The sequence below is a fragment of the Archocentrus centrarchus genome, chromosome 9, assembly GCF_007364275.1.
Source record: "Archocentrus centrarchus isolate MPI-CPG fArcCen1 chromosome 9, fArcCen1, whole genome shotgun sequence".
In the NCBI taxonomy this organism is placed as follows: domain Eukaryota; kingdom Metazoa; phylum Chordata; class Actinopteri; order Cichliformes; family Cichlidae; genus Archocentrus; species Archocentrus centrarchus.
Genome location: NC_044354.1, coordinates 12,936,464 through 12,954,322, shown reverse-complemented (window position 1 = coordinate 12,954,322; position 17,859 = coordinate 12,936,464). Strand labels below are relative to the sequence as shown.

The 17,859-nt window shown below is 38.9% G+C and overlaps 1 protein-coding gene across 2 annotated transcripts in view; it reads left to right on the top strand.

The window, feature by feature from the left end:
* The window catches only part of pcsk5b (proprotein convertase subtilisin/kexin type 5b), a 65,032-nt gene extending 48,054 nt beyond the window's left edge, over positions 1-16,978 (top strand). Inside the window, exons 12-21 of one of the 2 annotated variants that reach the window (XM_030737005.1) lie at positions 1,062-1,250; positions 3,159-3,295; positions 3,757-3,876; positions 4,052-4,154; positions 6,878-7,071; positions 9,990-10,074; positions 13,124-13,227; positions 13,369-13,507; positions 14,540-14,655; positions 16,842-16,978. In XM_030737005.1, coding sequence (XP_030592865.1) covers positions 1,062-1,250; positions 3,159-3,295; positions 3,757-3,876; positions 4,052-4,154; positions 6,878-7,071; positions 9,990-10,074; positions 13,124-13,227; positions 13,369-13,507; positions 14,540-14,655; positions 16,842-16,957 — 1,303 coding nt within the window. In that variant the 3' untranslated portion in view covers positions 16,958-16,978. The remainder of the gene's footprint in view (positions 1-1,061; positions 1,251-3,158; positions 3,296-3,756; positions 3,877-4,051; positions 4,155-6,877; positions 7,072-9,989; positions 10,075-13,123; positions 13,228-13,368; positions 13,508-14,539; positions 14,656-16,841) is intronic. The other variant, XM_030737006.1, reaches the window with a different exon arrangement.
* Positions 16,979-17,859: the final 881 nt, after the last annotated feature.

Genomic DNA, 17,859 nt, shown 5'->3' with positions numbered 1-17,859 from the left:
ATTAATCTCTGACTCTCTTCCGCAGCATGTCTTTTGTCCTGTCTCTCTCCCCCCTTAGCCCCCAATTGGTCACCGCAGATCACTGCCCCCTGAGCCTGGTTCTGCCAGAGGTTTCTTCCTGTTAAAAGGAAGTTTTTCCTTCCCACTGTCGCCAAGTGCTTGCTTATAGGGGGACGTTTAGACTGTTTTACCTCACAGTGTAATGCGCATTGAGGGGAGTGTTTTGCTGGGATTTGGCACAATATAAATAAAATTGAAATGTATAACTGGAAAATGCCATTGTCATGATTGCAACCCTAAAACCGAAATCTTTAAAAAAAAAAAAAAAAAAAAAGAAAAAGAAAAAAAGAGTGGTTTCCAATATAGAATCAAACAACAATTCGCTGGCTGTAATTTTCTTTCCTCCTCTTTACTCACTTTCCAGTGAGTGAACCCTGCATGTAATCCATTGGCAGCAATCAGTTGATGTGTTAAGTTGGCTCAGCTGCTCCATGTGTGACTCTCTTTCTCCAAAGTCTTGTGCTGGCAAGATGGTTTTCATTGTCCCCTCTTGTGGACTCATCCAGGTTTTAGTGCTGTATTGCTATTATATTAAATCATAGCACAGATGTTATTCAAGGGGCCATTAGATGTTTATGTTGGCCGTTCAGCAAGCTTTCTGCTGCTGAGCTGTGCATAGCAGACTGAACAAATAATGTTCTTTGTCTTTCTTATCATGTTTGACTTCTTGGTTTCTTTGGCAGATTGAGGTTAAAGAAATGAAAAATGTTAACATGGACTTTTTGCATGTCCTTTGTTTTTTTTGGGAGGCTAAATCAAAAGAAGTAAACTGGAACTTGATAATGAAATTAATTGTGTAATGGTAATTAGAGCCATATCCATATGGGGACAGCCACACTAAAAGGTTTATAATGTAGAGTAAAATTCAATTCAGTTTTACTTTATTTATATTGCGGCAAATCAATCGATTGAGAAGACAAATCCTTAAATGCTTAAAACAGTTAAATTGTGTTGTAGCATGATAGTTTTTCTGATGTTTACCTCCTGATCTTGTCCTCCAGAACAATCCGTCCAGAGCACGTGGTTCGGTCGGTGTACAAGGCAACGGGATGCACGGACAACCCCAACCATCACGTGATCTACCTGGAGCATGTGGTGGTACGCATAACAATTACACACCCTCGCCGTGGGGACCTGTCAATCAACCTGACTTCACCCTCAGGGACCAAGTCTCAGCTGCTTGCTAACAGGTGAAGTGAAATTGATCCATTTGTCCACTTAGCTGTGTTATATTTTTTCATTTAATTTTACATTTATGTATATTACACATTGTCATAGTCAAGCCTGAAGAATTATTTTTTTTATTGGAAGTTCTGGGCCTCAAATGTATAATTTGAACTATTCAGAACAAATTACTTCATCTACCAGTTTTTCTGACTCATGCCTGCCATGTCCTTTGATATAATTGCATGTTTATCTGAACATGTCCAAAGTCCACTAACTACAACCAAAGGGCATACAGCTGACAGTGCTTCAAAGAAAAGCTTGAGGTTTGAGTGATTATGATGCATTTAGAGGGTCAGTGTTGACTGTGTCAAATATTTCTATGAAAATGAAAAATTGTTTTTCCATTGGTCTGCAGTGTAGTACTCCCTACAATTTGTCTGGTCAATTTAGGAAATATATGATCAGTTTCCAACAAATGGGAATCCATTAAGATGAAGGAAAAAAAAAAACCCCAACTGCTTTCACTTCAAAAACCAAAGCAGCCCATCTTCCGTCATTAATTCAATTCAATTCAATTCAATTTTATTTATATAGCGCCAAATCACAACAAACTGTCGCCTCAAGGCGCTTTGTATTGTGGGTAAAGACCCTACATTAGTAGTGGTTGCACAGATAACGTTGGCTCTATGCTCTTTACCTGAAGCTCAGCATTTACCATCTTTACCCGCAGTTTAACAGTGGCAAATGCACTCGCCAGTCACTTCATTGGGTACACCTGTTCACCTGCTCGTTAACACAAATCTTTAATCAGCCAATCACTTTGCAGCAATTGAAAGCATTTAGACATGTAGACATGGTCAAGTTGACCTGTTGAAGTTCAAAACGACCATTAGAATGAGGAAGAAAGGTGATTCAAGTGAATGTTTTGTTGAGGTCAGAAGAGAACGGGCAGACTGCTTCAAGCTGCAACTCAGATAACCGCTCATTACAACCAAGGTATGCCGAAGAGCATCTCTGAATGCACAACATACCGAACCTTGAAGCAGATGGGCTACAGCAGCAGAAGACCACACTGGGTGCCAGTCCTGTCTGCTAATAACAGGAAACTGAGGCTTCAATTGGCACGGGCTCACCATAATTGGACAGTAGAAGATTAGAAAGAGTTGCCTGGTCTAATGAGTCTCAATTTGTACTGCGACATTCAGATGTTAGGGTCAGAATTTAGCATAAACATGAAAGTATGGATTCACCCTACCTTGTATCAGCAGGTCAGGGTGCTGGTGGTGTAATGATGTGGGGGATATTTTCTTGGCACCCTTTGGGCCCCTTAGTACATACCACTAGTAGCATTTTTTTTTTTAAAGACCACATGTCTATTGCTTTATGACCACAGTGTACCCATCTTCTTATGGCTGCTTCCAACAGTTTAACACATTCAAATGGCCTCCACAGTCACCAGATCTCAATCCAACAGAGCACCTTTGGGATGCGGTGGAACAGGAGATTCACATCATGGATGTGCAGCTGACAAGTCTGCAGCAACTGTGTGATGCTATCATGTCAATATGGATCAATGCCACAAAGAATTAAGGCAGTTCTCAAGGCAAAAAGGGGGCCCAACCTGGTACTAGCAAGGTCTACCTAATAAAGTGATACAATAGATGCCTATAGCAATAGTGTATGCTCATTAAAAGTCCATAAAAAGAATCCACATTTTTCAACCGATCAGTTTTCACTGATGGTATTTTCACCTCAAGTAAACCCCACAACTGCACACTGTGCACAGCTCATTAAAGGCTGTGATTATATGGTTTTGATAGTTTGCTCTTGTATTTGCAGTACTTTAATCACTTCCTCATCGTGTGTGTGTGTGTGTGTGTGTGTGTGGGTGTGTGTGTGTGTGTGTGTGTGTGTGTGCTTTTGATGAGCAGGTTGTTTGATCACTCCATGGAGGGTTTCAAGAACTGGGAGTTTATGACCACCCACTGCTGGGGAGAGAAGGCAGCAGGCGACTGGGTCCTAGAGATCTATGACTCACCTTCACAACTTCGCAGCCAGAAAGTGCCTGGTATGACAGTATGAATAGTTTATTTAATTTAATCCTAAGTTTTATTAATTTTTTATTTTTTTTATATTGATTTTAATTTATGGAGACAGTAGAAGTAGAAGAGCCAATAATCCTCTCTGGAATATGTGCAGGGCCATGCATGTTGTTTGGGAAATAGTGAATTTAACAAGTGAAATTACCCACTAATTTACTGTCTCAAGTGAAGAGTAGTAGTTTCTAAAAAGCTGTTAGGTCAGTCACTGTAATTCCATGTAACTTACCTAGCTTTCTTTGAGTATCATTAAAATGTTGATGGCTGAAAATACTTGAAAATACATGGCATAACAAGGTAGTCAGTTTTATAGTGCGACCTGATTATATAGGTAACTCTACAAATCACCAAACAGTAAAATAAATATGAAATATTTAAGACTGAAATTTCTCTAAATAAGATAACGTTTACAAGTCTTGTGTCTTCACAGGCAAGCTAAAGGAGTGGTCACTGGTGCTGTATGGCACCTCTGTGCACCCATACTCAACTGGGCACATAGATAAGCCTCACATTGTAGACCCTGATGAGGAGTTCCCCGAGGAGTACCCTGGTAAGTGAAGGGTTAGTCAAAATAGCAGCATATATATAATATGTTTTTGTTAGCTTTGAAGTTTGATAGCTCAGTACAAGCAGTCAATTAAAGCGATTACTTACATACCAAGTAATTAATTTTATGAGGGTATAAGATTGCAAAATCATTTTTTCCCCTCTGTATTTGACTCCAGGCCCCTGTGACTCTGAATGCAATGAGAATGGCTGCTGGGGTCCTGGACCCCACCACTGCATTAACTGCCTCCACTACTTCCTCAAGTTCAAGAACAACACCAGGTCAGACTGCTTTTGTATCATTAGAATTTATGTTGCTCCTTGATTGTTTACTTTGTAACAGATACTTTTACTCAAAATCAAACCTTAAGCACAAATGGAAGTCTTCATATTACCCCACCTGACTTTCTGCCAGAAAAGCTTCACAGGGTGCACTTCTGCCTTTTGTAGCACTGCCCCCAACCCTGAATTGGATAAATGTAAGGAAAATTGAATATAATAATAATAATAGTAATAGTAGTAATAATAATATGTTGTCCAGGGGCTTGTCCCCCTGGTAGGGTCTCCCAAGGTAAATTGGTCCTAGGTGAGGGGCCAGACAAGCTGTCATTTTATTAAATTTTACAGAACCAAGCCAATACAAGTGGGAGGGTTGCATCAGGAACGTCATCTGTGTTAAATCAAACGTGCACATCCAGCTGCTGTAGCAACCTCTTGCTTTTGCCAGGACAGTCTTTCCAATCAGTCCAGTCATTTGGTTTTTGGTTGTTTTTGTTTGTTTGTTTTTAAACCATGTGTGAAAAAGGGATTTCTATCCATTTATCCAAAATCATAATATCTATCTATCCATCTATCCGTATCTATTTGCAGCCTAGTCTCGGCATATAGATAATTTGGTGTGGGCGAGGTATGCGCTCTACTGAGTTCTAGTTTCATGTTTTGATTGTTGTTAAGAGTGAGAGGTCCAATGAACAGAGGGATCAATATTAGTTGAGGGGCCTTCAATCAGATAGTTTTACAGAGGTAAAATGAACATTGGTACATACCAGTTCCTCGAGGTGTAGGCTGAAGGCAGCATTTCAGTTGTGTTTACATGCTGTGCCTCAGAGAAATGTATGAGTTTAATAATTAGAAAAACTAACAATTTTTTTTATTTTTATTTTATTTTTTTATTCATTCATTCATTTCTTCACGTAAATTCAGAAAATGAGTGCTTCAGTTTTGTGACCTTGACAAGTCCCCTCAAGAGATTTTTTTTTTTTTTTTTAAAGTGTAAAATTACCTTTACATTGCACTGTGCTTGCATGCATTTCACCTTTATGTAAGGACACTGTTAATTGTTGAGCTTGGACACTGTCTTGATGGTGGCCTGATCAACTGCACCTTGTCAGTCTGATAAGAGAGACACTGTCAGTTACGGTGTGTCCTGTTAGTCCCTTCCCCTTATTAATTGTGTGTATATAAGGTGATCTGCTTCAGTGTGTGACTGCAGATTTGTACGTGTGTCTACATTTTGTGCTTGCCCTCAGGATCAAAGTGTATAGTAATTGCCTTTGTGTCAGCCTGTCTCTGCACTAATAAAAGACAGACTGATGCAGCTGCATGCGAATGTGCAAGCTTAGGTGCTACCTTATCATTAGCCCACTTTAGAGGTGTGCTGCCCTTTTCTGCCACCACAGGGGGCAATTGATGAATGAAGATTGGAGGAAGGAGGAGGGGTGGCAGAAGCCTTTACCCATCAGATAATTACATCCCTACATGTGTGTTTGATGCTCTACATACACCAAAAGATGTGTGGGTCTGCCGGAATTTCTGTTTGTGTATGTTTGAGTTTGAACTATTAGTTTTTAAATAGGAATATATTACATTTAAAAAAGATTCCTTTTATGGCTTGGTATTTGTTGTTATTTTTATGCATAGAAATAATTCTAAAATATTATAAAGTATAAATTCAGACCTGTTTGCTTTATTAGCATGTACAGATAGCAAACATTTTGAATGCGCTCCCTTTTGGTTTTCCACATTTCATCTTTTACTACAAGCTTGATCAGTGTGGGCAGAAAATTTTCACAGTAATTGTGCCCTTGGTTTAGGGGTTATGTTACAGTATATATTTTAAAAATATTGTGATTTATCATGTAACCATTTTAGCAAGGCAGAGAAACTATATTTAAGTTGGAGGAAAAATGCATGTCAGTGTTATTTACACACGTCAGTGTTTCACACGTGCCATATGTGTTTCTTGGCAGAAAACTAGTGTGTGAATAAGACCTAAAAGGAAGTGGGTGTCTGTCTGTCTGTCTCTGTGTGTGTGTGTGTGTGTGTGTGTGTGTGTGTGTGTATTCTGCGAACTTCAGCTTTTTGGAGGTCAGCGGATGTTGATCAGTTCCCTATATACCACCCCCTTCCACGCATTTAATTTTGCTTTAGTTCTCAGACCTATTTGCTGCAGTGTATGTATTTTCTTTTTTTTTTTTTTTTACATTTTGATCCTTGATTTTGATGTGGTCTTCATTGGTCTCATGTTGAAGAAGGCAACTCTTCTGAGGAAACTACAACCTGAATAAACCTTTAAAAAAAAACATGGATTTTTTTTTTTTTTTTTTTTTTTCTTACTTTGCTTTTGTGGTGCTTTTTTATGTTTTGGGCTTCAGCTGATTGGAGATAAGTTATTTTTAAATATCTGCTCTTTGTCATCTCTTTGCTTGCATAAAATGTTTTGGTTTTCTCTTTTCATTGACCTTATAACTGTTCACTTTTTTGCTTATTGTCAACTAATTAATCTGAATAGAGTTGCTTTTTATAAGGTTATAATTTTATTGTTCTTGTGACATTTTTAAAAGTGGTGTTATATTTGTTGGCTTTGTTGTATTACATGCTGGGATTACTCTGTATAAATATATGTTTGGACCCCATCCAAAATAAGATGGTAACATCTCAAGGAGTTTATCCTAATGCAGTAAATTTAAATGCTTTTCTCTCTCTTCAATGATCTCCCTTTCCAGAATGTGTGTATCGGAGTGCCCCAGTGGCTTTTTCCGTGATGATAGGAAGCGCTGCAAGAAGTGCTCCTCCTCTTGTGAGACCTGTGTTGGTAGTCGTAGTGACCAGTGCACCACATGCAGGAGTGGGTTCCACCTCATCGAGGGCTCCAACACGTGTGTCGCCAACTGTCTCGATGGCTTCTACCTCGATAATGGTATGATTCCCTGCTGGCCACACCAGCCGTGTACTGTGTATAAAAGATGGACGTAGCCTCTGAGCATGAAAAGTAAAGCTGCTGCAGAAGTGCCATAATCCTGCATATTTTCTAATGTCCAACAGGGGGCGACGCCTCTGGATACAAAAACAAGCCCAGTTGTGTTGAAGTTTATGGGAAAATTTCACTTGATTTGTGGCTTCAGTAAATGTTTTTCTGATGAATTTATGGTCTCAGTCACTATTTTCAGGTTTTATTTAAGACAAATTAATGGTTATTTTGTGAATTATAATATAATGCTTTAGAGCAGGGGTGCCCAAACTCGGCCCGCGGGCTGCTCAGGTCCCGCCCCCACTACTTCTGGTCCGCAAATTGATGTCAAAAATAACATACAATTTGGCCCTTTTAAGTAAATTTTTTGACATTTCGCCTTCCCCTCCAATTAAGGGGGTTAAGTGAAATGTCAAAAAAGTAACTTAAAGGGCCAAATTGTATGTTATTTTTGACATCAATTCGCAGACCAGAAGGGGGCGGGGCCGGAAGTGGCCTGCGGACCGCAAGTTTGGGCACCCCTGCTTTAGAGTAAGCCTGCTTTATCATTTTATCATTGATAACTCATTACTGTATGGCTATCCCTGGGTTTCTCAGTCAGGTCCGTCCTTCACTCATCATATCCAGTTTCAAAACATCAGGATAGTTGAAACCAATTAGTCACATCGTGGTGGCTACGTCTTTCCTTCTATATATGCATCACACTTTTTAAAAAAAAAAAAAAAATCTGCTTCTTCAGACTTCAGTATTGTTTCTTTGTGCACCTGCTTTCTGTCTAAAATCAACAAACTTAACAAAGATGAACAGTTCTGTGGGTGCTGTAGTGATGCTGTAGTGATTTGCACCCATTTGTAATGTAATGACTACTGTGTGCCCACCAAAGTCACTGATTGTCCTGACAAGTTCATTTTCCATTGGACAGAATATACTGCTAAAATGCACTGCTAAAGGTGGAGGTTTTCAGAAACATCTGTGTGCCACCTGCATTTTAAAAAGGTCGTAACTATCACCAAGCTGCTTTCACTCACCACCCCAGAATGATGCCATTATACCCTTGATGTAATGTCTAGCCACTTATTTATTTTTATGCACTTGCTGCTTCAAGCTGGACTGAAAAGTTTGTGCTAGTGAGCGTTTTTTTTTAATGCAGAAAATTAAAGTGAAATAAAACATGAAGTAAACCAGATCTCCAGGAAGATTATGCTTGGATTAGGTTTAAAATCACTTTTCTTGTTTTCGCTATGTTAAGTTCCGGCATGTAGCACATTCAGCAGTGCTGTGGTATTCATAGATAATATGCACTGAATGTATGTGCTTCATGGGTTCAGGATGTTTGCCAATCTGGATTCAAAACAAAACAAAAAGAACAAGCAAAGCAGAAATGAGAGGTTGACACCATGTATATATTATAATTATGCCTTTGTATTTGCCAGGATAGTGTGTAAGCCCTGGCAGCTCGGAGAGACTCTGGCAGCAGATCTGAGATGATCTGATCCAAGTTTAATCATAACATTTTAACAGGCCAAGATGTAGTGGATACATTTTCCCTTTTGCAATGGCTGCACAGCTGAATATTGTTGGTGTTGTTTTAAATAAGAGAACTAGTTTATTTTCCTTTATCATTCTGACAGCAAAGTTGACATGGTTTTGTTACCAGATCCTGTTTTTGATATGCCACACTAATGGATAAACCAATATAAGCTAGTCAAAGACGGACATTTTGACCAGGATTGCACTATTTATTGTGATTTTGCTTAATAATTTAATCCTGTTATTGTTGCTTTTTTGGATTTATTCTTAAATGTATACAATGTGGTAAATATACAGTTTCCAGAGCTAAACATTATAATTTTTTTTGCTTGTTTGTTTTGTTTTGTGTAACCAATTGACTAAAATGCAAAGATATTCAAGAAACCCTGATATAAAATGGTAGAAATGAGCAGTAGATGTTTTTATATCCATTGGAAAACTGATGAAGAATTGATTTTAATTTACTGATTGACTAATTAAAGTACTCCCTAATTTTCATCTCCAGTTCTTAGCTAAAATGGTGAAATAACATAATTTTCTTTCTTGAAAAATCAGGTGTGGTCTGTCCATGTCCTGAATCCACCCTGTAATAATTTTTCAGATTCCTAAAACTCCAATCAGCATTCCTACTTACAGTCTCCTCCTTCCCAGGAATCATAAAACATGTTATTTGCATAACTTTTTGGCAGTCTTCACTGCTGCAGAAGACAGACATGTCCATGTGCTTTGTGTCAAAGTGTGTCATTCCCTTTAGTCTGCCTTTTGAAATATTCATCTACATTCCCATCGTCCCTCAACAACACTGTAATCTTCTCTCAGCCCCAGAGAACCTCTCACCTTGCTATCTTGATTTTATCCTCCTCTTTCCTCTTTTGTCCATCTGCCCATCCTTCTCTCTATTCTGCCTTTTCCCGTAACTTCACTCGCTGGTCTTGGTCACATTCTACACCATCTGATACTCTTCATCAGTGTCTTTCTCCTCTGTTCCCCTTATTTTAATATATATATATATATATATATATATATATATATATATATATTATATTTTATTATATTAAATTATTTTATATTTTATTATTTTATATATTTATTTATTTATTTATTTATTTATATATATATATATATAATATTTATTTATTTATATATATATATATATATATATATATATATATATATATATATATATATATATATATATATATATATATATATAATATTTATTTATTTTATATATATATATATATTTTTTTTTATATATATATAATATTTATTTATATACATATATACTTCTGGTTCCTATTATCCGCTGTTTATGACTTGCTCACTGTGTCTTTCAGAGTCCAACATTTGCAGGCGATGTCAGGAGAACTGCAAGAAGTGTACAGCCTCCAATATCTGCACAGAATGTAAACCTGGGATGAGGTAAGATGGGAGGCATGTTGAGCAATTCCTGACCAGAGTCACTGATTATAGTTTAAAGGACTGATAATTTTCACACATAGACCGCAGCCTTAAATGTTTTTAGACATTAACTGAAAGAGGTGAATTTAAAAACTCAATACGTTACTGTGCAAAAGTCTTGGACCACCCTTCATTTTTTTTTTTAAATATTTTGCTTCCAAGGAGCTGGAAGCAAAATCTGGAGCAAGAGTTCTCTAGGCTTTCTGAAGATCTTTCACAGTTTTTCTTTGGACGTTGACTTCTTTTTTCCACACCTTTTCAGTCCAGCGCTTGTACCTGCCTATTTTCACAGGAACGTTATTTATTTTTATTAAGCCATTTAACACTGACCTAGGAAGCATTCAAGCATAAAAAAGGCACCTAAAAAAGGCAGGGATGAACCATTCTTGTGTCTACACATAACAGACAACTTAGCAAAGAACCAATTTTAAATTATATCTTTAGGCATTTTGTTACCAGCAGCCTGTTGCAAAAACACATTATTTGTGCCCATTTCTTGAACTTGAATCTGTGAAATATCCCAAACATAGCACAGTTTGACAGGAATAAAAGTGTTTTTACACCAACAAGGTGATTCCCAAAGAGCTATTAGCCAAAAACTTGGCATATCTCGACACTGGTGTGCACTGTGTCCTTTAAAAAAAAAAAAAAAAAAAAAAAAAAGAAAAGACAGGTGGAGGACAAAAGACTGCTTGACAGAACCTGGAGGCTGTTATAGTTTGGAGCTGCATTTCAGCCAGTGGTGTTGGGGATCTTGTTAAAAGTAATGGAATTAAGAACATAGAAAAGTATCATCAGATTTTGATCCACCATGCTATACCATCTGGAAAGCATCTGATTGGGAACAGCTTCATTTTTCAGCATGACAGTGATCCCAAACATACTGCCAATCCAGTAAGAGCATATCTGGATAGAAAGACGCACAATGGAACACTCTGTCACGGACCGGTCTCCTTAGAGCTCGGACCTCAACATTATCGAACCACTGTGAAATCATCTTGACAGAGAACAGAACAAAAGGCAGCCAACATCCTTTAGGAAGCCTGTAGAACTATTCCTGAAGACTACTTGAAGAAATGACAAGAAAGCTGCCTCAGAGAGTTCAAGATGTGTTGAACAATAAAAGTGGTCACACCAAATATTTATATTTGTTTTTCATGCTCATTAGAATTATGCAAACTCAAACCTTTGCCTCATGTACTATATATCATTTATGTTTGCATGCTTTATAAATCACTACACCTATTTCCCATTTTCCTCACAAAATATAAAGAAATGAGTGGTGGCTCAAGACTTTTGCACAGCGCTTTATCTGCAGTACAGTTAAATGAGACGCAGCCTCATTCCTTAACATTTTTCTTGGCTGTAGTGTCTTTGCTGTATGATTTTAGGTGGTAGGACTGTGTTGTGATGTTTTGTAACGGCCTCACACCAACAATCTGATGTGAACACCTACTTCATTTAGAAAATGGTCAGCTGTATGAAGGTCAGAAAGTAAGCAGGACTGAACTTCTCTCTTAAGCACTTTTAATGTATCCTTAGATTAACCACTTTTTTGGACATATAACAAATGTAACAGGAAAACACTGGTAGAAAAGCCTCAGCATTTCGTCCTACATTGCAAACAGCTGGATATGTTTTCTCCATCTTTGAGTCTGCATGTTTCGAACTTTCAATGTGGTCAGACGACAAACTGTACAACAAACACACTGCTCACCTTTCAGCTTTTTCACCCATTCTCACACACTTGCTCAGCGATGCTTCAACAGGAACAGGGAATGAACTGCTGTGATTATTGGACAACTCACTTTGTCCCCTGAACCACAAGTGGGTTGTGGTCATAATATATGGTCTGCTTCTAAAATATGTAACAAACATGAAGGGCTCTGTGCTTTGGACTGAATATCATTGTTGTGGTTCCAGGATAAAAACCTTTTGTATTCATTGACTGTAATGCTGCTGAAGGGCTGCTATTTTATACCAGAGCATTATACTCTGTGGTTTGTACAGTGAACTGGTGAAATGAGGGTTTCCCAACTGTTGTCCACTTGGGACCCATATTGAGTAGTCTGATATTTATCCAGTGGGGTCACCGGCTTATTAAAGCCCACTTATGCTTGTGTCATGTGGAGTCCCAAAGGAAGAGGATCTGTTTTGTGTTGTAATCCTTACTTTGAAGAGTCTGTGATCTAAACCATTTAGCCAACCATGCAGACATGGTTCGGTTCAGTTTTTGGCCACTTCCACAGCAGCCTCTTCAAAATGACCCAGCTACATTTGACCTGATGGAGCATAGTTTTTAGAGTGCTGAAATTCCAGATAGGTCATGGAGGAAACACTTGTGAAGTGTTTAAACATATTGTGGTCTTGAACCCAACTTTTAAGTGTATAGTGTTGCCAAAGGTGGAGGTGGGGAGGGACACTTGTAGGCAATAATTTCCTCTGAACGCCTCAGAGACCACAGTAACACACACACACACACACACACACACACACACACACACACACACACACACACACACACACACACACACACAGTCTCCCCTCTTCCCACTTAATCCACCATTAATGCACAGTTAGAAGAGGAAGAGGGGACCAGACGAAATCGTTTCTGGGAAACCTAAGCTAACATGGACCAGCTGTTTTTCAGCTTAGCAAAGCTCACCAACCTGTCTTCACTGTGACTTCACAGAGCCGACTTTATAACCTCCAAACTTATTTCATAACTGACCTCTTCTACTTCATCTGCCACTTCTAAAATCAAAGTCAAAAGCATTTGCTTTTAAACAGATGTGTTCCGGTGTATTCCAGCAGGTTGTTTTTATGCACTGTGCATCCACACAAAGGAGAATATGAAGACCTTTTTTTTTTTTTTTAATTTAGTATTTCCAAATCTGTCTGAATGTTTTACTGCAGGAGTTGTTGTTATTATTATTATTATTTTTTAACCTGTACATCTTTCTTGTTTTAAAAGTATGAATGCCTTATCTTGTTTGTTTTCACTTTCCAGCCTTCAGGGAAACAAGTGTCAGATGACCTGTGACCCTGGGACTTACTACAATGGTCACAGAAGGACTTGTGAACCCTGTCATCGGGCCTGTGCCACCTGCGCAGGTAGGAAGTCATACTGATGAGTTAGTGTAGGATTACAGGATTACATTTATCACGTGCAGTAAGTCGGTGTGCTTTGAAGACATAATGAACATTTTGTGTTGATCAGCGTAATGCTCAGAAATGTCTGTCTGTGTCTTGCAGGCACAGGTATAGAGGCTTGCACAAAGTGTGCAGACGGCTACTTACTTGAAGATTGGCGGTGTGTCTTAACATGCAGTCCTGGCTACTACCTGTCAGAGCAGACCTCAGACAACGGGCAGGTGCAGAGGTCCTGTAAGAAGTGAGTCAACACACCTGCCAACACTGCTATGCCACAGTAATTGGGGGAGGGGGGGGACTTTCCAGTCTGTAAAGATAAACAAGGAAGTCTCCTTTGCTACTGCAAGTGCAAATTTCTGCCTTGAACCCAACTTTAGCTTCCCCTGTAATGTTAATTCTCTCTGCTCTTCGGCCTCTGCATCTCTGGTTTCTGAGATAGCAGGCTGCAGATGACTTAGGCACCGACATCCCAGATGAAATGAAAAGTTTGCTGCACTAGACCTACATTTAAAAATTCAAACAAGAATAATTCAGCAAAATTGCAATCAATCACTGACAACAATCATCAGGAACCCACAACAAAAGATTTCCAGTAACCAGTTACGAGCCAGTCAGCGCTGCCGTTTGGTGCTGTCATTGTTTTTGTCTTAAAGTTGTGCGAGCGTTTCCCACAGACAGCTCTGTTGAGTCACTCCTCACTAACGTTAATCTGAACGAGGATGGAAAGAACATGAAAACATACTCATATCCCTGTGATTGATGGTGGTTTGATGACTAGTTTGCTAGTTGAAACTCCTCCACAGTCAGACATCTTGTCTGTTTCTCTTATCCTTGTGATGACCTTATCTCCCTGCTGTTTTCCTTTCCCATATTGAATTATTTATTGCTCACTTGACCCTTTACTGTTCTGGATTCCTTCATCCTCAGCTTCAGATTTGTCTCAGAAACGGATATTTTCACACTAGTGGGATGATAAATGGGATAACTGTGTCTAACACTTGATTCTAAAGGATTACTTCAGATATGTTCTTTTGCAAGGTTTTTTTTTTTTTGTAACTAACAGTCCTCATCTCTAATAGTGTGTGTAATACTTCAGTTATATCTTAATAGTTCAGTGGTTTGTAGAGAGGCAAAGTGGAAATGTAAACTTTGCCACCACCTAGTTTTTGTGATTGATAGTGATTGATTTACTATTTATTGAAGATTTTGTCATACAGGAACAAAACTCGTGCTGCTTTAACTAGCATGTAATTCTTCACACACCCTTTGACAGGTGTGACAGTAACTGCTATGAGTGCTTGGGGCCCGGGGAAAGAAACTGCAGCAGCTGCAACAGTGGTTACAATCTGGAGGCAGGAGCCTGCGTGGTCAGCACCATCTGCAAAGATGGTGAGTTGTCAGCTTTCTTATCAATAATGTGGTCTGGACAGTTGTGTATTATTATGTATATTAGATATGCGTTAGAAGGTCTATAGTGTTTAGACCTAATATATGAAATAGATAGCTTCATGGCAAAAAAAAAAAAAAAAAAAAAGGACCCAACTTTAACCTTTTTATATGAAACATTTGGAAAATCAAAATTTCCAAGAATATTACAGTTTTTCACTGTGAAGATGCATGTCAAGTTACCATATGTTTCTTAGGCTGATAAATGGTTAAATAAAAGCACAAGTAACATTTTTGCTAAAAATTTTTAAAAAACACACATTTTTGTCTAAATAACTCCATCAACTCATCTCTCTGACATTCAGACTACGTTTTTTGGTATTTACATACACATTAGATTTCTTATTTATCAGGTGAAGTAGTTTGGTCAGGCAAATTATTCCCTTCTGACCATTTTTAAGAAACTGAGCTTTGAACTAGCTCGTTCAATGAAAGTGCTCACTGTTGTAGCTCCTAACCAGCGAGGCTGTGCTTTCGGCTTCTGTGCTTTTCATCCAGGTCTTACTCACGTTCTGCATGTCACTAATATAAAACCTCTCTGGGCTTACATACTCACTCATTTCTTAACATTAACACACTCCTTTACTGGTTTACTTCACTTTGAGATTTTTAGTATCTACTTATGTGTAAACCCTTTTTTTTTTTTTCCTCTTTAAAATCCCCTGCTTCAGGGTCATCTGTGTTTGAGTGCATTACATTTTTGGGTTTCCTGTCTGTATGTTCGTTCATATACCCGTCCCATTCTCAGCAACGCAATATTGCTCAAGAGACTTTCTTTAGATTTGGCACACAAATTCACTTGGACTCAATAAAGAATGATTAGATATTGGGGGCTTCAAAATTTGGCCATCAAGTTTTTTGGTAATAACTCAAGAATTTGCGCTCTCATTGGCGTCATTTTATAAAACTGCCCAATAAGATAAAATGCTAAAGAGCTGCTTCTCTGTGGCCATTGTTTAACACCATGACTCAAGAACACTAGTGAGGGATTGTGACCACATTTGGTCAGATACTAAACTACTTAAATACGTATCATGAGTCTGGACAGACAATTTTTTTTTTGATAGTTATATATTCTGCTCCTCTTAAACAGGGTTCTCCTGCGTTCTGTTATGCTTTCCATTTTCTGTCATCCATGCCTTATTGTCTGGTATATATTTTTTTTTCTCTTTTCCTTTTTGTCCTTTTTCCAAATTGAGCATGCTCTGTTGATGGCTCTTCTAAATGCAGACATTCCCTTTCTTTTTCTTTCTTTCTTTTTTTTTTTTCCCTCCCCACTAACCCGCTCATGTGATGGTCTGATTATGAGGCTTTGAATAAATCCTGTGATTTTCTGCTCTAGCCGTGACCTTCTATTTAAAATGAATCCTTGGCCACGAAGTCTCAGCTTGTGATGCGATGAAGCTCTGAGGATAAAATATCTTTACTGCGTGACCTTTGTTTAATGATGAGGACTTTGCTTAAGTGCACACTCAGTCTGTTTCCTGTCTTCCTAAAGCCCCCGGCTTCATATTGGTGATGTTTTGATTTGCAGCTTGGAGGTCAACTTATCAACCGCTGTTGATAAGTGAGAGAATTGGCTTATGGGTTTTACAGACTGGCGGTCCACTTTTTTTAAGCTTTTTGTTATGCAAAAAAATGAAACAAAGGTTTGTAAATTTAAAAAGCTTCAATTTTCTAATTGTGTGACTTTTTTGTTTCTTTCTCTCTCTCTCTCTCTCTCTCTCTCTCTCTCTCTCTCTCTCTCTCTCTCTCTCTCTCTAATCTGTTTCCTTCTCTCCTGACATGGATCAAATCACTCCACCGGACTACAATCATTTTTCTCCTCGATGAACATCTCCTGTGATTGGATAAAAAAAAAAAAAAAAACCCCTCTTCCTGTCACCTGAACCCTGTCTCCTGACCAATTACATGGCTCTCAACCATTGCTAATGGTTCTCCCCTGCCGTGTGTGTGTGTGTGTGTGTGTGTGTGTGTGTGTGTGTGTGTGTGTGTGCGCGTGCGTGCGCGCCTTCCTCCTCCCCTCTTCTTCCGAACCCCCCACTCTCCCTCCCTTCCCCCCTCCTTCCCTCCCTCCTCCCCTCCTTCCCTCCCTCCTCTTGTATCTCTTCTTCCTGCTCTGTGGAAAGCAAATGAAGAATCTTGGGCGGAAGGCAGTTTCTGCGTGCTCGTTAAAAAGAACAATCTCTGCCAGAGGAAAGTGCTGCAACAACTGTGCTGCAGAACATGCTCACAAAAGGGGTGATGGGACGTAGTCACTGGGTGTAAAGGGAGTGCAGGGGGGGATGTGGGGGGCACAGGGGGCACCCCTCCTCCTCAAACCCCCTGCCCACTCATTCACAGTCACATAATTTATAAGAGAATCTGTGCCTCTTTAAAGGGACTGCATCGGAGGTGCGATGACAGGACTACAACAAACCTACCTTTTTTCTGTACTGGGACACACATGTGGTCAGGGTGTATTATGACTGGGACTTACTTCAAGAACAAATGAGCAAATGAAAATAAACAAAAGAATAAGTGTCGGTATTTTGTGACCAAAGCATTGATGCCAAAATAATTGAACCTCCTTTTTTCTTTATTTTTTTATTTTTTTTTTTTTGTTTTGTTTTTGTTTTGTTTTTTTGTTGCCAGTGTAGGAAGCATAGCTAAAATCCAGGAGCCGCTCAGCCTGTGAATCTTCTAATACATCTGTGTGCATCTTATTTTGGCTCCTGTTCCTCCTCTCTTTCCAGTGTTAACGATAAACAGATGGAAAGCGAACATACAGTAGGAAAGGCCGTGGTTTTCTGCCTGTAAATATACGTCAAAGAAGAGAGGGAGGGAAAAAGAGGCTCACGCAGTAATGTGAAAATAATGTGTGTCTGGGCTGACTTTGGCTGTACAGGGGAGAGAAGACAAATTCACACACAGTTTATAATACACACACGGCACACAAATGCTTCCACACTACGCACATCCACTATGCAGACACTTAAATCAGCCACCACTTGAAGTCATGGGCACTACAGTGTCACCGTATACCAAGACGGATGCATGTCGCTGACCAGAATAACCTCATTTCATTTATTAAAAACATAAAGTTGCCCTCTGAAAAGTGTGTGTGTGTGTGTGTGTTTGTCTTGGAGAATGCCATTAATTCTTGAT